The 21,084-nt window shown below is 35.1% G+C and overlaps 1 protein-coding gene across 12 annotated transcripts in view; it reads left to right on the plus strand.

Annotated features, from left to right (window-relative positions):
- Nucleotides 1–21,084, plus strand: part of CAMK2D (calcium/calmodulin dependent protein kinase II delta) — a 286,575-nt gene that overhangs the window by 127,943 nt on the left and 137,548 nt on the right. For all 12 annotated transcript variants that reach the window (XM_074341875.1, XM_074341857.1, XM_074341851.1 and 9 more), the window contains exon 4: nucleotides 12,255–12,309. In XM_074341875.1, the coding sequence (XP_074197976.1) occupies nucleotides 12,255–12,309 (55 nt within the window). The remainder of the gene's footprint in view (nucleotides 1–12,254; nucleotides 12,310–21,084) is intronic.

The raw sequence follows: 21,084 nt of genomic DNA on the forward strand, positions 1-21,084 counted from the left end.
TTAAGGCACTTAGGGACAACAGCAATTCTTATTCTTCATTTCTCTCTCTTTTCCCAATTTGAAAAAAATATCATTACCTTATACCAAGCATGCTACAAGGTGATGGAACGGATTCTGTTTTGTTTTGATTTGTTTGTTTTTGTTTTGCGTCAGTTAACATTCAAGCCATGTTTCCCATTGTACACCTTGGCTCTGAATAGAAGTTTGATATAATTTCCAGTTTTCTGTATCTGATTATGTAGCAAACAAATCTTAAGATATGTTAGTTCCAAAATGATTAAACTTATTCAAGATTGATGACGTTTCATATCTTTACTTCAGTGAGTAATTTTTACTTTGCCTTTTCCTTAAGTTTACCTGAAGTGAGGCTTAAAGGACTACAGAAAATAAAGGGAGTCCATGTCAAGCCCATGGCATTTGAGCTTAAAGGATGGATAGGATTTTCATAGTAGAGACTGGTATAGGTAACATTCCAGGGAAGGAAGCTCTTGTGTCTCAGAGGTCAAGAAAGGTAAGTCTCTTAGGGAACAGCAAGAAGGCCTGCTTGTCTGGAAGATAAAGTACAAACAACAGATCATCAGGGAAATACCTCTGCACCAAAGAAGGCCTTGGCACACTGGCTTCTGTGCTGCTATATGTGTAGTTAATAGAGAATGGGGAGCTCACTAAGGGTGGGCAGTGGTGCTAAGGCTGAAGAACAAGAGGTTGGAAGCAATCCAAATGTCCCCCCATCGGGGCTGAATAAGTAGATTGTGGTACATCCATACAATGTGGTGCTGTACATCTGTTATAGTTACTACATGTCCATCTGTAATAGCAAAGATTTACCTAATCAGTGAGGGAACTAGCAGGAGGCCAAAGCTAGTTCAAAAACATAGAGGAGTAACAAATATTTATCGTTGAGGAAAGAAAGAATTCTGGAGTATGATCGCTACAGCACTAAAATGGTTGCTGCTCTACAGGCAATAAAACTATTACCCTTGGAATCCATTTACATCTCTGTAGCATACAGTACTCATCTGCATTGCTATCAGATCAGAACCATTTGTTGTACAAGTGAAATACTCTAACCCACAGGTTGACAAACTCTTTCTGTACAGTAGTAAATATTTTAGGCTTTGTGGACCATATAAGTTCTCTGTCCAATCTCATCTGCTTTTTGTTTTGTTTTGTTTTTACAGTCACTTAAAAATGTAGAAACCATTTTTAGCTCATGGGCTATACAAAGACAGGTTGCTGTCCTGATTTGACCCAGGGCCATAGCTTACTATTTTTTAGGCCCTAATTAGGAGTCTATAAATAATAAAACAGAACAGAGATAATATCCTGGAGAATTAGATAATCCTGGATGAGCCATTTAGTGTCCCATTATGACATTCAAGAGCATGCATTTGTCCTTTTGTCTATTTGGAGTATATGTATATATTCTTAACAGAGATGTCTGACGCTATGGAGGTATTTTCTAGGGGCATATGAATCTAGCTATCCAAGCGGAGCGGTTAAGCGAGAAGGATAGTGCTAGTCAAATGATCACACGATCAAAGATAACATTGCAAGTGTGACGAGTTCTATGAAGGAGAGGTGGGAGGTGCTATAAGAGTTTGGGAGCCAGAGGGAACTTTACTGAAGTGATGCTTAAAATACATTCTGAAGGGCAGATAAGGTTACAGTGAAGGTGTGGCTTATTACAGGAGGGAACTGAGAGTACCAGGTCTGAAAGAGGACCTCTGTTGCTGGAGGGAACTGGTGGGAGAGAGTGAGGGAAATTGAAGTGTAGAGCCTTCTGGGTGGGTGAACAGGCTGACTTCTTTTCCAGGGTTTACTGATGTAACAGTTAATCACCTTCTTTCACTCTCGGTGTCACAGTTGGGGTGATAAATTATTTGATAAATGGGTAATGTCAAGGAGTTTGTTCCTTAGCATAAAATCACTAGGAAGATGTTGAAGAATTTTAAGCTAGGCAAGGGTGATACAATCAGATTTGCATTTTGGAATGATGGCTGCCTTGTGGATACGGATGTTAGGTTAATGTTTACTAGGAAATGTATCTTTCAGGTTAAATAACTTGTTAAATTTCTCGAGAGCAGGCAAATTCAGGAAAAAAAGAAAATCGGGGAAATATGTTCAATGAAATGAGTTGGTCAGTGGATAAAGACTTGATTTAGTAACCCAGATAGATGAAGGCACTTTATAGTGCATTTAGTTATAACTGATGGCCTGTTTAGACTTGTTTGCCACATAGTCACATTGTGTTCACATGCTCCCACAGGCGATAATGAGACGACTATAAAATGAAACTCTTGGATATGCTTTAGCTATGAATCTAATTGTCTGGAATTACAGAATCACAAAATTAGCAAGGAAGTTGTATCCTAAAGACTGAAAACTGTATGAGGGCAGGGACCACCAATGACTTGTTCACAATTATATCTCCAGTATGTAGCATTCAAGAAAATTGGCTGAATAACTGAAAGAATGAACTACTCCCCTCTATCAAGAAGTTTTGGGGGAGGGTATATAGCTCAAGTGGTAGAGGGCATGCTTAGCATGCACAAGGTCCTGGGTTCAATCCCCAGAACCTCTTCTAAACATAAATAAACCTAATCCCCCCCCCAATTTTTTTTTAAATTAAATAATTTGTTTCTTAAAAATGTTAGGTACAACATCATGAAGCTCCTTAAACATTTATTCCAGGGGCTTATAATCTCTAAAGACTATGGTCATGATTACAGAGATAAAAATATTTACCAATAAATCTGAAATATATTTCAAAACTGTGTTAATGCTTTTTGTTCAGTATTAAAATACAGTTTGACATAATATTTTACTTAAGAGAAGAGATGGCAAAACCAGTTTCCATCAAAAAAAAAATGCCATGTAGTTATTTTCATTAAGAACACATTCAAAAATGTATATTCTTCATTTGTTTTTCTAGCATTCCTATATGGACCAGGAAGAAAAACTTAGAGCTAAATATTGAAGATATTAAAATTATTGTGATATGAAAGAATCAAATCATATTAACTGTTGTCCTGTAAATAATTTAGATGCTGTAAATACAGGACATATGTCTAAAAATTTAAAATCACAACATTTTAATAAGATTTGGAACCTTCTTGGAGTATGATAGTAATAAAATGACAGAAACTCATACTTCTTAAATTTGGTCTTTAAAAATTAATATAGTTGAAAGTATGTCTTTTCTAAGAAAAACAAATGTGAAAATTTATCAAAGAGAAAATATTCAACAATTTCATTAACTGCTGACTTAATATTCAGACTGTGAGAAGACTGCCAACTTTGAGCACTTTTTGTTAGTTTTCCTTTTCCCTTTATTTAGAAAGTAGGAAAGCTGATGTCATAATTTTTGCAAAAGTCCCTCTGTTCTCCTAGCTGTCTCTGTGTTCGTTTCTTCTTGAGCTCTCTGCAGTCTGGCTTTCTCTGGAGTGTGCTGTAGAACCTGGAAGTGTTGGCTGTTTTCTCTGTCCTCCACATAACCCTGAACCTGGGGTGCAGAAGTGTTTTCTTGCTCTCACTGGTTTTGTAAAACCACTGTTACGACCTCCTCCCTCAGTATCTCCCGTCTCCATCCTGCCACCACCCCATCTTTGAAGCACGTTTTCTCAGATTGCAACATCCTACACTTCTCAGTGCCACAGTTTCCTACCATTCTCTTGATTCCTTACTCATTTATTGTATTATATAGGAACTGATTTGCTATATTCGCTTCTTCCCCACTGCTTAACATTGTTCTTGGTGGCCTTAATTTAGCCATGTAGATTGTTGGTACCACACCCTAGCCTCTCACAACCTATCTTCTCCCTTTCAACAATTTTTACTTCTGCTCCAGAGGTCAGCAGCCTTTGCCTGTAAATGGCCAAATAGTGAATATTTTCAATTTCCTGGTGATAGGGGCTTTGTTGCCACTGCTAAACACTGCAGTGCTGGCTTAAAAGCACGAACGAAAATAAATAAACAAGTGAACATGGCTGCGTTCAAGTAAAACTTTATTTACAAAAACAGGTGAAAAGTTGAGTGGGGATTTGCAAGATGAGGTAGTGAGCCACAGCTGGGGCAACAGTTCCAGGCAGAGGAAACAGCAAGTGCAAAGACAGGCAGGAGTTTGTCCGGCCTTCATCAAAAGCAGCAAAGAAGCCAGTGTGAATGGAGCACCGTGAGCCGGAGAGGAGTGGTGGTGGGAGATGCCTGGCAGATAAATGCGGGGACAGAGCTGGACCTCGTGGGACCTTGTAGGCCATGAGCAGGATTTTGGCTTTTGCTCAGAGCAGTTGGAGAGCCATCCGAGGTGCTGAGAAGTGAGGCAATGATCAGATTGACATGTTAACAGGATTATTCTGGCTTCTGTGGTAAGGGCAGTGAGAGGGGCAGGGTAGAAACCTCAAAATTTTTTTCCATATATGTACTGAAGGATTTGCTTCCAGATTGGATTTTCGGTATGAAAGAAAGTAGTCAAATTACACTGAAGTTTTATTTTTTTATCCTGAGCATCTGGAAAGATATGAAGATACCAGGTAGAGCAGGATTTAGGGGGAGGACTGTGAGTTCTTTGGGCTTGTTTAGTTTGAGCAAATGCAGCCGATGTTTGAGATGCGGACACTCATTGTAATTGTGTCCTTGATTTCATGATAAATAGATAGTTATTCTTTACTTAAAAAAAATAATTATTGACCTAGGTGAACTAACTGTTCCACTGAACACTTAACCAAAAATATATTACCAGGTATCTGGTGCTGACTGGCCCTGACTGGTGTACCCGGGCCTGGAGCTGCATCTATTAATATCCTTTATAATTCCAGTGATATCTAACTTATGAATAAGTTCATGAATAACTTTCATGTTTCTCCTCGATTTGGATCCTAAGATTACAGTATATCCTTTTTCATGTGCTTCATGTTTGTGTATATTATCCAGAGGAAATAAACTGATATTTTTAAGCACTTTCTGCATAAAAATAGTTATTGAAAAATATTGAGATAACATAACATAGCTACTAGCTACAGTTTTACATTGCACTTTTAAAATCATTTTAGTAGAATTTTAAGCTCACACATTTCCTGCCTATGGAGTGAATCAAATTTGTAAAGATACTTTATGCAAAAAATGAATAATCAGGAAGGGGTTTGAAAGATGAGAGCATTTGGGCTGGTGTATCTCTAGGGAAAATTCAGTTGCAAGTGTTAAGATAATATGATAGTAAGTTGCAAAGAGAGGATGATCTAATAAGTTTTCCATTTACTCTGTTCTCCAGAAAAGCAATGCATCTGTGTAGTAAATTTTTGAATAGGACATATTTTTAATTTGTCAAGATAAAACATTTGAAGTTCTCTCTCTAGTTATTCATTAAAAACAAATCCAAAGTAAATGAAATATGTATTAAATTTAAATTCGTTGGAATATTGAAGAGGGAGAAGTCTCAAATGTAGGGGATTATATTCAACCTTGTATTGGAAATAACTGTTTTGTTTTTTTCACCGTATTCCTTACTAGCTATAATCATTCAGAAATGTAGAAATTCAGATTTGGAAAGAACTTTACACGATCCTCTTATAGGATCATGGAACCCAGTGTTATCAAACATTTTTTTCCACGATCCACAGTTTAAAAGAAAACAAAACGACAAAAAAACAGTGTGCTATGTGTGTATAAAACTCAAGTGAAAGTTTTACAAAGCTTTTAGTGGTTACCTTGAATGTGAAATGCACTTCAGTATATTTTATTGTTATTTTAAATGCTGCCTTGATCTGTACTTTAAAAAAAAGAATCCTTATCTGGTCCATTTTTTGGCATGAAGCAGGTTCCTTCCTGTGTAATAGCTCTAGTTTATCATAAATAACATAGCCTTTGTTTAATCTTAAATTGTAGGTAAATATTGTACTACTTTAAGACATTTAATATGTCTGTGTCTTGCTGATTAAATATGGAGTCACCTGAGCAGCCTGGTGGGCAGTTAGTTATTAGCAGTGGGGCTTTTTTTTTTGGCCTGGATTTTAGGAGGCAGAGTGGTAAGACTGCATTGGATTCTACACTGGGAACTACGGTGGTGCTATTCAGGTACTTTAACAGAGGAATTACCAATGGCCAGTTTTTGTCTTCTTCACCAGACACTTACACATTTAAATACAGAGTAGATAGGTATGTGCATTTTATATAAATTTAACTGAAAGATGATATTAGCTCAAAGCTCTATTAGGCCCTTATAGTTAAAATACAATGTGACAGTGCACCATCTTGAGATTTCTTTAATATGCAAGTCATCTGATGACAGCAGCTTCTCTTTCTTTCTTGATATTCCTGTTGCTTAAGGATATCCATGAGTGATCTTTGATTAGCTTTATATAAGTATTGGAAGATGGAATAGCAAAAAGATAAGGCAAGAAAGAAGAAAATGAAGAAAGTTGGAACAACTGATTGAAATACATAAAGTGAATGATATTGATGCAAAACAAAGTTTTTTTTTTTATTAAAGTGTAGTCAGTTTACACTGTTGTGTCAATTTCTAGTGTACAGCATAATAGTTCAGTCATACATATACATACATATATTCATTTTCATATTTTTTTATTATAGGTTATGACAAGATGTTGAGTATGATTCCCTGTGCTATGCAGTATGTTGTTTATCTAAGGAAACTTGAAATGAGTACTGATTTTTCCAAGAAGTGAAAATATGCAACAAGATAATCTCAAATTATTTTTCAAAGGAAACAAAGAATATTTCTAGATACTATACTTGATTTAGTAATATGTCTGTTATTTTCTTTCACATACATACTTTTATTAAAAATGAGCAGGAAAGGATATTAAAATAACTGTTCATTTACTTTTCTATTTTATTAACCATCTCAAATTCTGTATTTAGTCATTTATGACTTTTTCTTTCAAGCAAAAGAACTGATTTTTTCCTCCTAGTCTTTTGGTGTCACGTGATCAGTGTAGCTGGTAGCTGTATAGTTCACATTCACTGGTCACTTCTCCTCACTTTCTAACATCTTCCCAGATTGTAATTCTTCCAAGTGATAGGTATGTTGACCACCCAGAAGCCCCTTTGAATAATTTGAGCTTGCAGTTAGATCTGGACTGTTAGACGACATCATAATTCCTTCTTGTCAGTCCTGAATGTTACTAACCTGATCCTGTAGATACTGAAGCTAATGTAAAGTTGACTTTTAATCTGGAATCAGGAAATAGGGTGGGAATTTGAGAATAAGGATGGAAATCACGCTCAACAGAGTTGAATATGCTTTGACCTTCAGAACTGATCTTGTGTTCTAATGTCTTTTTTGTGTGTATTTTTGGAATAGTTTTAAAATTACCATGGATGGCATTGCATTCCCCACTGAATTTTCATGTAATAATTATATATATAATTTTTCAAAAAGTTATTAATTTTCATTCCTTTTTCTTAAGTATAAGCAATGAATTGCTTTTAAAAATAATTTAATGTTTAAAAGATTTTAAAAGATTTAAAAGTTTTTAAAGTTTAAAAAGATTTTCTGGTCACTTAAGGGAAAATATTTGAAATTTTATTAAAACAATTTTTTGATTTCTGATATTTTAAATTTTGAGTACTGAGTAGTGGCTTATTTGTCATTTATTAATGGGATACATAGTAAATATATTGTCAAAATACATCTCTTATGCAAGTTTAGAAATTTATTTGTTCAAATATCTAAAATTAGAACAGTTCAGATCAATTTATTTGACTTAGACAGCTAAGTCAAATTCCCAAATATTTTATGCCCAAATTATAAAAGTGTTTTTTAAGACAAGTAAAGAAAATCGAAGAATAAATGCTACAAGACTATTGACTTTGACAACAATGACTATATATACCTAGCTTTATCTGCTTATCTTTCTACTCAATTTAAAATAAAATGAACAATATATATTCAGAGATTCATATTACAAAGAAATAGTGTACACAAATACACACAACCTAAATTAGTATTTTTTTACTGGGGAGATTTTAAAAATGGTGTTGTTTTATTAAATGTATTACTTGTGTAATAAGAAACAGAGATAAAAAAATCAAATCATACGTGCAAATTTGCCTTTAGTTTTCTAGAAATGATAGTTTTATTTTGAATTTGGTTTTCAGTGCTTCTGTGTTTTCTATTTGAAAAGTTTTCTCTCTAGAAGTGACCAGCTTTGTCACAAAAGAGCTGAGTACTGGTTGAGCTGAAATTCCTGCCTAGAATGGTGCCATTTGACTGTTATACGTCTGAGACTAGTAAATATATATATATTTTAAATTAACAGATGAACTCAATGTTGGCATCCCTGTTGTGAGAAGGCTTGGCATAGTGCATGGCCTGACTTGGCTAGTGCTTGTTCTAGCTGTGAAATATAATTAACTGCTGATGAGAATATAAAAGTATCTGACTTACAAGCTGCCATTTTTGCATCCAAGTATGTGAATCAAATCCAACTACTTCAATCCTTGCACCACAGCAAACCTAAAAATGCAAAATCTACCTCATTTATAACCACAGCTATTGCTCAGAGCTGACAAACTGATTATGAGGATGTAGTGTACAATCTGTTTTGTATGAATACTCTGTTACTGTTATGATAACGTTGGCAGCATTGCCTCACCATGTTCAGTTTCAGAGATTGAGACTGTCATTCAAGAGAGAGAGGAAAACGATTAGGCCTAGGGTCAACTAAACTTTGGAAATATTTTAGCTTCAGAAGCAGCTTTTTCCCTCTTATAAATCTCATGCTTAATGCCTTAGAATTTAAATTTTTATTCTAGATAACTCATGCTGTTTCAGTTTATGAAAATTTATTTATTGATAGACTTGATACTACCTTTGAGCAAATTGCAGAGAAGAATGACTGCCAAGATGGATTATAACCTGTTTTCTCAAATGCTTTTCCCATTATCTTCTTTAAAATTTCTTTCTGAAAGCATCTTGGGGGCAACTGTAATTAGGTTAATTGTGTGCTCCCATATGTGCAGCTTATGGAGGTAGCAGGGAGCAGTCACAATGAGAACGTGGTGCAGCCCCCATGCTCTCGAGCCTGGCCACGCAGTCAGTATGAGGCTGACAGCTGTGGTGAACAGAACATCCTGTAAAGCCTCTGGTGTGAAAATGAATTGAGTTTTTATGGAGAATGATTAATGTAAGTTTTCGTAAAAGTAAACACAATTTTCAGCCCATGACGAAGTATTGAAAAGGGAAAAAAGGATGAAAGATGGATACTGTTGACCAGTGGAGAAGGCTTGAGAGAAATAGATAGTATCTGTGACTGGGTAAGACACTGTTTCCCAGACTCTATAAACATATCATCAATAATATAAGAATAAAAATTAAAGAGTTTAAAGTTTTCAAAGGAAACAAGCCCATCCTCAGTGTAATTGTTCATATGTAAAACATCCATGTGAAGACTATATTACATGGTTTGCTTAATAAATGAAAATTGTATAATTTCATTTAGTTTTGTATTTTTAGTTTTTTTTTTTTTTTTTTTTTTTTTAGAGTGGAAGGAAATAGGGAAGCTCATGAAGGAAGGAAGGAAACGAGTACATCTTTATCCCAAGTAAAGATGATGCTAGCGTTTTTCTGCTGTATCAGTAACAGAATTCATTCAGAATTAACTTCACCTGAGCAAATGGCAGGTTAGAGAAAGTGGAGATTATTTTAGAATTGTGTAATGCAATATGATTGAACTTGGTCAAATGGTTTAGCTTTAACCATTATCATGTGCTTGCTGGCAAATTGCTTTCAAACTGGTTTTGACCCGGAACAGTATCATACATTTGATCATCAGGCTTGCATCTGAGCACTTCTTGACTTACTCAAAAAATAACTTACTTCCAAATGATTATTTCCAACTATTAATAAGATAGTGGTAATCATACTAAGAAAATTTTATCCCTGGTATAACCAGAAATTAGCATTGCTTCCTCACTTGGACCTGAAATTTCCACCTCTATTTAGCTCTTCAACTCTTCGATCTGAAAACCTGAGATCCCACCTCCACTTGCAGATTTTACCTTGACATAATAGAAGAAAGTGGCCACTTCTGCTCACATTGTAATTTTTACTTTTCATTTAAACTTTGATAGCATGGAAATTCACCTTATTTTCACAGATTGTCTGAATTCTCTAAGTAGCCATACCATTATTTGAAGTCATTTAAACACAGATTGTGTGACAGCTGCTCATTTGGTATCTGTGAGATGGTGTCATTCAAGAAAGCCACTGAGTTATCATCCATGATCTAGCTTTCCTTCCTGTGCTGAACGACTGTGGGCAGAAGACTCATCACTGAGCCAAACTTTTGATGTTCTTTGGCAGCATAAGTTTAAACAGAGGTAGCAGGCAAATGAAACACATGAAATGTAAGAACACAGCCGTCTCCCTCTCTTCATCTTTAGTGTCACCCTTGAATTTATGGATGAAGCATGTGATCTCTGATATTGGCAAATTGAAGATTATTTTTCACACAGTTACAGTTATAGTAGAATTGTTTGCACATCAGTGGTTTTATTTCAGACACATACAGGTATACTGAGCTTTGATGAAAATGTCTGTCCAAAAAGCTAAAAGAGTGCCTAACACTTAATGCTCAAAACCGACTTCATGAAAGACCTCTACTATGTGCTGAAGCCTCTGTGAGGGATGCAGAGACTTATGAAATACAGTTTCTGTTTTGTAGCATTGATGAGAAAGAAATTCTGTGTACTGAAGAAAAGATAGGCATTAGAGCTAGCTAATTAAAAAAAATAAACTGAATTCAAGGGTGACACTATGAGAAACAAACAAGATGAGAAGGAAGCTGCCAGTGTGTTTGCGTTCCATGAACTCAGGAGACAGAGGGGCTGAGACTGAGCTGCGCTCACCACATGCCCAGTTGCCGCATTATGGGCCCCCCTTCTTATGTTAATGATAACAGGAAATCCACATTTTACAGATGATAATCTACAATTAAGAATGAATCAAAAGCCTCACTTTCTCTACTTTGGAGAAATTTCTGGAGACGGTTTGAGAAAAAACTTTCATAGTGGGCCCAGGATGCTATCTGAAGGGGTTGGAATTGAATTGTAAAGAATGGACATTCTGTTAAGTCCATGAACTTGGGAATTTCGTGGGTACTGCAAACTCCCTTTATAGATTATTGTAGTGTGTGTGAGAATCTAAGTGTTCTTTTGAATCCACATTTTCAATATGGCGGTCATCACTGCATGGGGAACATACTAAGGACAGGTCTTAGTAGAAATCATCCTTTTGTGGTGACTTCAAAAGCATTTGTGCCCTATGAGTTTGTTGCTTTTCTGCCCTCTGTTGCTCCCAGTGAAGGCTAAGCCACCCTAAACAATTGGATAAATTGAGTTTACCATCTATGGGGGTGAGTTGGGGGAGGCAGGAGACTTATGCAAAAATAAATAGCAGGAAAAAATGTAAGTTTTACGTGTGTAGTTATTTTATAGCAGACAATGAGTATTTGAAATTCAGAAGGGAGAAACATTGGTTTTGGCTAGTTATCACTGAATGTTTAGCTTACTGGAAAATTTAAAGTAGTATTAATTTGAAGAACTAGTAGATTATTTTACTGAAAGTTCTAGCTGTACGTTTCTGGCTGATGACTTGGTAAATGGATTTTGGTGACTTGAGTTTAGAAGTAGCATAATATAAACTGTTTTGACGGGTTGCTCAGGGAGAGCTATGCAGAAATTCCCTAGAAAAAAGAGGGAGCAGAGGCAGGGAGACTATTTACTAGACTCTTAAAGACCTGGACTATGATAATAGCAAAGGGAATGGCAAAGAAGAGACTCTCAGTGGAAGACTTGCTAGAACCTGGTAATTTTGGACATACAGAGATATATAGTAAGGCAGTTATTAACATTTCATTTTCATGTGGCAACATGCAAATTATTTTACTTTTATTGTCTTATTTAATCTTCTCAACCATTTTATAAAGTGTAGGTCCTCTTATGATTACAAATTAATTACTTTGCTTACGATCACACAGTTAATAATTACCAAGACTAGAACCTAAACCTTGGGTCTGTCTGAACCCCAGCCCTGCTGTAAAGGATGCTGACTCATCAGAGGCTAAAATAGTGATGCTAACGTTTTAATTTAGGAGACAGATGCCTATTAAAAGTCTGGCTTAATGTTGATCATTGGCATACATATAACACAAATTTTCTTCTTTTTTTCCCTCTTTTCTTTCCTTTTTCCTTCTTTCTTTCTTTCTTCTTCTTCTTTTTTTTTTTTTTTTCAGTGCGTCTTCATGACAGCATATCAGAAGAGGGCTTCCATTACTTGGTGTTTGATTTGTAAGTACAACACACTTTGTGTCTATTTTTGCTATCTATTTAAGACCATTTTGAATTAAACATGATTTTTCTTCGAGTTATAAATAGTCCAAATTAATGACCCTGTAATATTTTAAAATGTTCTTCAAGTGACATTCAACTCTTAATTATTTTGAAAAGAGGTGACTACTCAGCACTGTTTGTTTAAAATTTAAGTTAATCTTCCTAAGTGAAACAGATATGAGTCTGTTTCCTTTGGGATTATTCACTATGATATCGTAAATCGTTCTCAGTTTTACCGTGGGGTACAAAAATGGCTGGCATAAGCATAATGAATTTTTTTTAAAGTATCTGTAACTTATTATCTTATAAAAAGCAGACTCAGGGATCCTTGAGGCTGGTTAATTCAGGGTTTCAGCAACATCATCAAACTCCTGTCTTTTACCCCAGCTCATTGGCTTTGTTCTCAGACTGGCATGGTTCACATTATTACATGTAGACATGTTAATTTAGAGTGGAAGATACTGTCTCATTTCTTTTTAGAATGAAAAATTTACTCCCATTTCATCTCATTGGCCAGGACTAGGTCACATGCTACCCCTTGCCAATCACTGGCAAGGAGAATGGGATTGCCAGGATTGACTTAGACTAACCTGGATTTATAAACCAAGGTTCTACAATAGGAATGAAGGGAAAACAATGCTCTTATGTTCAGTGCATGAGGCATGTGCATTAAACTGAGAAAAGGCAGACTAACAGGAGAAAAGGCACAACATTTTTAATATTTGTGTGCACATGAGTTTACAGGAAATAAGTGAAACTGAAAGAAGCAGTTAGACTCAGGGTGTGAACTCTGTGTCTCAGATGGTGAGGATTGCTCTTCTCTCCCGGGTACATGGAGTAGACACCTTACTCAAAGGGAAGTTTATGTCTTGCTTTAGGCAGATTAAGGGGGGTTGGGTGGAGACTTCTTCCTGTATTTGTTGATTCTCAATTGCCTTTATCTCCAAATAATTCCTATGCCAAAGTGGCATGTTTGGGCGTGGCAGATTCTCATCCCCTTCAGCCCTAGAAGTGATTCAGGGTTAGATCAAATGTAAAAGGATACCATGACACATTTCCACAGTCATCAAGTTTTTTAGTATCTAGTTTAAATTATATAGATTTCTATAAAAGTAAGATTTCCTTACTAAATGGAGGGAATTATAAGAATCACATTGTTTAGAATAAAGTTCATTTTAAAAATGCATAATTTTTTTCTTCAGCACTTAATACTTGGTGCAGAACATATAATGAAAGCAGTTCATGTGAAAACAAAATAAGATTTTCTGTTGCAGTGGGTCATATCTGAAACGATGATATGTGTTTGTGTTATTAATGTCTCTGAAACCAAAATGTAGAGACTTCTGAAGGTGGACGTTTACACTTGAACCACAGTACTATGAAATATGTTGTGTCAGGCAACTGAATATCTACTTATATATTGAAGAGACCAGACTCTTTGCAATTATTCTTTAATGTTTAAAAGTATAGAGGAGAGTTAGCAGCAATTCTCATCAAAATGCTTTTCCAGTAATGAGATCAATAAACGACTTAGACCTAATCCAACAAAGCACCCAGCGTTAGAGACAATTGGAAAACAATGGTTGAAAGTATAGATTTTCAATGAGTAAAAAGAGATTATAACAAATATAAATAAATAATTCCTCTAAATTATCTAATTGTAGTGGCAATATTCTAGAAAGTGGAAAAGGAAGTAGCTTTAGAAAAAGCATATTTTAACCATAGTTAAGAAAAGTATGGTCTTTAAGATATCAATGAAGTACTCATACAGAAAAATTGGAAGTCACTTAGCCAATCAGTTCCAAGATAAAATAACTACTTGAATTCCTAAAGAAGGAATGTTCTCTGTGTTTGTCCTTTTGATGATGGTTTTGGCAGTGTGGTACATGTGCATACTTCCTGTGGAATGTCAGCTATTCAGAAACTAACGGGAAGTTCTATTTTTATAGGTGTGTTGAGTCTTCTTCTAAAGGAATACTTTTCCCTTTCTAAAAAGCAAAACAGAAGGGGCCGTGAATTCTATGAGAAAAATAGTTTCTTCTTGCTATTTTTAATTTATATTTTTTATTCAAGTATCTCTCTACTGCCACCAACTACAAAGCATTAGTAGTCAATTTTGCAAATAGACTCAGGAATCAGTGGGAAATCCCTGCATAAAAGCAAATATATCGTCACAGCATATATTGAACTGCCTGCTTTTTTAGAACCATCTTCCTCAAGATCTGTGCCTAGCAGGGTTTTCAGGCATACCTCAGCAACTCTGAGAGGCAAGAGATGTGGATTTATCTGAAACCTAAGGGAAGATAAGACAGTGAAGTAATGGAGCTGAAATTGTAGTCCACAAAAGAGAGGCCTAAAGGCAGAGCTGTTGTCCTTAGGGAATTTCTGGGACTGATGGGAAATAAGGCCTTGACAAGGGCAGTCATCTGAATGTGACATGTATATTCCTGGAACTGTACGTCACAAATATGTATTATGTGCATGTTAGGTGAAAACATGCAATGAGGTATAGAAATATCACTCTAAGTAAATGTGTAAGAGAATAACACTTGGGTTGAATTTTGGTAATTTCAACAGGGAACTAAAGTAGACAGATTAGATTAAGGTTTATTGGAAAGAGTGCTGACCCAGAATGAAAAGATTCAAGTTTCAGTCTCAAAGCTACCCAGGGCTAAATACTTAACATTATCCGTTCTGTAAGCCTTATTTTTCTTATAGAATGAGGCTGTGGGACCAAATGAAAAATGTGTTAGACATCTCTCAAGTTCTTTTCTAGTCTGTGAGGCCAGGATGTTGTTCTCATCAATTTGAGATTTCTGGTAGAATTATTAGGACTCCTGATGCCATTTTTAAATATTAGAAAATTTCTTACGATTCTAAACTATAGAGAAAATTGCCATCATTACATCTTTAAAAATAACACTTTTAGTAAAGACTCATCTTTGTATGTGAAGTATTTTTTTCTCTGTCTTAAAGTGTTTGCGTTTTTGTCCCCAGATAAGAAATGTTATTCATCAAATATAAGATAGGTGCCTACTGAAAGCAAAACACTTTGCCTAATGCTTTGGCATTGGGGGAAAGCAGTCTTTCTGGACGTTTTAAAATAAGTGTCCCATTTTGATAAATTCAAACAGGCATACTCTGAGAGAATCTGATGTGCTTCCCCCGCCCCAGTTTACCATTTTTGTACCAACCAGAAAGCCTGGTCAAGTTGCATGTTTCTTAATTACTGTTAGGAAACCATGTATGTTTTTCATTTTTGCAAATTTGAAGTTATAATACTGAAAATACTTTTTCAGACTACACCCCTTGGACTGGGCAGCTGATAGTTTTATTGGTAATAATGGGACTAACGGATAAGTCAGACACCACCCTTTTTCAAAGACTGTAGTTGAGAAAGGGGATTAGGTGGCTTCAGAATGTCTATGGTATAGGCATAATGTGGTGAACACTGTAAGTTACCCAGGGGTTTGGGAGAGCAAGCCAACATTCATTTAGTTGCAGAGATCAGGACACCCAGTGGGAAGGACCGGACTGAAGCTGAGGCAGGCATAATTATGTCCTGGGGAATGTTTCTTCATTCACCAAACATACACTCAGTATGTACTTACTCTGTACCAGGGGCTGCAGATTGAAGGGAAGGTGAATGACCATTTTTGTCTTCAAAAGAATGAAAAGCAGTTTCCCACTTGTTATGTTATGACATTATTTCACCTACCAGAATGTTTGGTTATGTAACCAACAGGTCAGCAGCATTTACAAAATACACACAGATATAACATAACAAGTTTCATGGTATCTGTGAAAACATCTGATGTGTGCCCTAGTCACTTGGCCATCTTTATGGTAATTTGGTAAAATTCTTCTATTATGCTGATAATACTCTCTTTTATTTCACAAGGCAGACGTATTCCAGTGACTGTTCAGTCTTTTAGAGGGTGGAAGGCTAGTTTGATTTTTCTGAATACCTTCTGCCTATTATTTGCAGCAAATTTTATCCTTCTTAAAACCTCAGAAGTGTAATATTTCCTTTGATTTACATCACTGTAACAGTGTATATAACAAACAGAGCAAAAATAATTTTACACTCAGATCAAAATGTGAAAGCACAGGTTTGAAGACTATTTACTGTAGTAAAACACTACTTGAGTACAAGTCTCTAGGTTAATCTCCTGTAAAGAGAGATAGAAAAAGTCAGTAATTACAGTAAAGGATGATTTGTGCCATAGTATTTTTGCTGTGTACACAGCTTGAAGAAAAGAGAAATTAGATTGGAGGCGGAGAACCCACTTAGAAGTTGGCTGCACTAACATCCAGGTAGAAGATAGTAAATCTCGGAAGTATATAAGATGTTCGTAGGAATAAAAAAAGTAAAAAGGTACAGTTGGCCCTCTATATCTTCATCTTTCACATTCACAATTTCAACCAAACAAAGATCGAAAATATTTGAGAGAAATTCCAAAGTTCTAAAGAGCAAAACTTGAATTTACTGTAGCTGACAACTATTTACATAGCTTTTATGTTGTATTAGGTATTGTAAGTAATCTAGAGATGGTTTAAAGTATAAGGGAGGATGTGTGTAGGTCATTTATAAATACTGTACCATTTTATATAAGTGACTTTGGTATCTGCTGAGGATCCTAGGACCAGTCCCCAAAGGGTGCCAAGGGATGACTGTATAATCCCTCTGAAAATAGTTTTTAGAACAAAGTTGAGTCTACAAATGTTGCTTTTAGTTAGCAACTTATATACAGGAAACAATCAATTTAGTTAAAATGGAGGATATTTTAAATAACAAAGAAATCCTGATGCTGTAAAGATACTGCATTTCTTATTTGTTTTTAAAAACAGAATTGTGTTTTTAAACACTTTGGCTATTGTGAAAGAGGAATTTAATGTCCATCATATTGGAAATCTATAAATCTAGAACTGTAGAAGTTCACTGTTGGGAAAATACACGTTTCACAAGATTATCCTGAACAAGTTCAGTGTTCTCTTTGTTGGCAAATTAATAAAATGGTAATGATTCTGTTACAGGCATACTGTTTTATTGCACTTTGCTTTATTGTGTGTCTCAGAGAGTGCATTTTTTACAAATTGAAAGTTTGTGGTAACCCTGCATCGGGCAAGTTTATCAGTGCCATTTTTTTCCAACAACATTTGCTCACTTCATATCTCTGTATCACATTTTGGTAATTCTCCCAATATTTCAAAACCCTCCACCAGAAAAAAAGATGATGTCTTGCTGAAGACTCAGGTAATGGTTAGCATTTTTTAGCAATAAGGTATTTTTTAATTAAGATGTGTACTTTTTTTAAGATCTAATGCTCTTGGACACTTAATAGAATATAGTATGGTCTAAAAACAACTGTTATGTGCACTGGGAAACCAAAAAATTCTTGTGACTTGCTTTATTGTGATATTCACTTCTATTGTGGTGGTCTGGAATTGAGCCTGCAGTATCTCCGAGGTATATCTGTATAATTTTTAAGAAAAAACCTTTTAAATGATCATGACATCCTGTACTTTTAATAGACAGGGATAGAGATACTCATATCCTTTTTATTCTTTTCTGAATGAAAGGCAAAATTAACACTCAACTTTTCTCATGTATTATGGTACTGCTCCAAGGTGGCAAACTCAACCCTTTGACCCACACATGTCATAGTTCTTTTATGTTAATAGACACTTTCAGTTTATGTGGGATAAGATGTAACCTTGTCTCATAAGGTATAACTATGTCTCATGAATACTCTGTAGTTGACAGCCTACAGGAGGAAGGAGGCTATTCAAGATGAGTACTATCTAATGGCTTCTTTAGAATATTGTCAGGGATAATTGTCTTAAATTCCAGAGGGTCTGTTTCTGTTTCACTTATTTGTTCACTGTAGTCATTTTCATTCTTTAATATAAATTTGGATTGCTTGATACTCTGTCTATTCCCATATTTATCTTTATGAATTAGGAAAAATGGTTGTATAATTTAGGACTTCAGGAAACAGTTGTTTTTTTTTTTAATTTATACTTTTAATAAACTTCAGTTTTCTCAGAGCAGTTTTGAGTTTAGAGCAAAATTGAGCAGAAAGTTCTGAGGATTCCCATACTCCTCTCCCCAAAATGCACATCCTCACCACTGCCGACTCCCACACCGCAGTGATATACTTGTTGCAGTTGGTGGATTTGCATTGATGCTTCATTGTCACCCAGAGTTCATTCGTGTTTACTCTTGATATTATGCATTGACTGGGCTTTTGACAAGTATATAATGACATGTATCCACCATTGTATTTCAAACAGAATAATTTCATTGTCTTAAAAATCCTTTGTACTCCAACTGTTCATCTCAACCTCCTCTCTAATCCCTGCAAACAACTAATCATTTTACTGTCGCTAGAGTTTTGCTTTTTCCAGAATGTCATAGTTGGAATAATACACTATATGACCTTTTCAGATTGGCTTCTTCCCCGTAGCTGTTTACATTTATATTTTCTTCATGTTTTTTCATGGCTTGATAGTTATATCTTTTTAGCACTGAATATTCAATTCTCTATATGAACCACAGTTTGTTTATCCACTCACCTACTAAAGAACATCTTGGTTGCATCCAAATTTTGGCAATTGTGAATAAAGCTGCTGTGAACATCCGTGTGTTTGTGTGGACTTAAGTTTTCAATTCCTTTGGGTAAATAAATACCAAGAAGCACAATTACTAGATTGTATGGTGAGTGTGGTTAGTTTTATGAGAAACTGCTAAACTGTCTTTTTAAAGTGGCTGTATCACTTTATATTACTATCACCAATGAATGAGAGTTCCTGTTGCTCCACATCCTGTCGACATTTAGTGTTGTCAGTGGTTTGGACTTTGGCCACTCTAATAGATGTGTAGTGGTATCTTGATTTAATTTGCAATTGTCCAATGATGTATAATGTGGAGCATCTTTTCATATGCTTCTTTGCCACCTGCATATCTTCTTTGGTGAGGTATCCCTTCTAATCCCTTGCCCACTTTGTAATCAGATTGTTTATTTTCTTATGGTTGAGTTTTAAGAATTCTTTGTACAGCTTAGATAACAGTCCTTTATCAAATGTCTTTGCAAGTATTTTTTTCCCAGTCTGTAACCTGTCTTCTCATTCTCTTGACAGTGTCTTTTGCAGAGCAGAAGTTTTTACTTTAAATTAAGTTCACCTTATCAGTTCTTTTTTTCACAGGCTATGCCTTTGATGTATCTAAAAGTCATCCCCATGTAGAAGAGCATCTAGACATTCTCTTATGTTATCTTCCAGGAATTTTATAGTTTTGAGTTTTACATTTCGGTCTTTGATTCTTTCTTTCTTTTCTTTTTTTTTTTTTTTGGTTTGTTTTTGTTAATTGTATAGCGCAGGGAACCATACTCTATATCCTGCAATAACCTATAATGGAAAAGAATCTTAAAAATATACATATATGACTAAATCACCCTGCTACACACTCGAAACTATTGTAAATCAGCTATATTTCAACAAAAAAATAAGATCAGCAAACAAATGGGTATATCCACATTGATTACACCCAGTAACACTCTGAGAACATGCAAAAAGCTGGAAAAGAATGTACAGAAATAAAATTCGTTCACACTGTTGAAATTTGGCAGAGACACATTTAAAAAATTTCCTTTAATGTTCTAACGTGGTTTTACTATTTAAAAATATGACAGTGATATTTTATATTTATGTAATATTTATATAGTAATATTAGTAATGTATAACATTTGAGTACCAAGTTCAAATTTTATTAAAATACATCTTTCACATATTAAAAAGAGAAGATGTGCATCCCATACAGCTACTTACTCCATTTGAAAAACCACTCCCAGAAGTATGATGTTAGGGTTAGTGTTAGGTAAAAGCCACCAGAGAGCCACAGATAGTGGGAGAGTAGATGCTTGAAGGATGAGGCTTTCATGGAAAATTGAAAGTAGCAGGATGTGCTAATATGTAGGTCAGAGAATTGTAGACTGGGTAATCTGTTCATAATGCAAAAGCAGCAAAGGTAATAGGAAAATTAATATAAACATTAGGAAGAACTTCTGAGCTTTAGTAGTATTGTGTTGAGTTGTATATATTCATGTTTTAAAATAAAAGCTTTTATCTGAAAACCTATGGCTACTAACCCCTTGGAGAAACAGAAATGCTTATAGAAAGAAGGAAAGAATATTTACAGCAGAAGGCAGGAGGTGAAGCACCCTGTGGAATATAGAATATATGACTGAGAAGAAGAAACATGATTTATGTTAAACTTTTAAAGATGCATTGTGGGAAATTTGTGATTTGGGATGGAAAATTATGTGTAATAGCATTTTAATGAGTTTTAATAGCATAAAAATTATATTTTACAATTAAAAATAGTCTTGTAAAGATTTTTTAACTTGAAGTCCATGAATGGGTTTAGATTGATATACAACCCCCCTGAAAGTTTACAGCAAGTTTAAATATGTGCAAGTGAGCATTTCCAGGGGGAGAGAAATCTGTGGTTTTTATCAAATATTCTTAGCTGTTGCAAAGCTAAATTTGGTATTCTACCATCTCCACTGATACGTTACAGAAAAAGAGAATAGATGGTAATTATAGATAGATAAAGCTATTATATATATGGAGGAGGGGAGAGAGAGACTATTGCATATAGTTTCAGTCTTGTTGACTCCTCCTAATGTGAGTCTTCTAAATACATTATTGTAAACTCTCAGTTGAAATGAA

This window comes from Camelus bactrianus, chromosome 2 (assembly GCF_048773025.1).
Source record: "Camelus bactrianus isolate YW-2024 breed Bactrian camel chromosome 2, ASM4877302v1, whole genome shotgun sequence".
NCBI lineage: Eukaryota > Metazoa > Chordata > Mammalia > Artiodactyla > Camelidae > Camelus > Camelus bactrianus.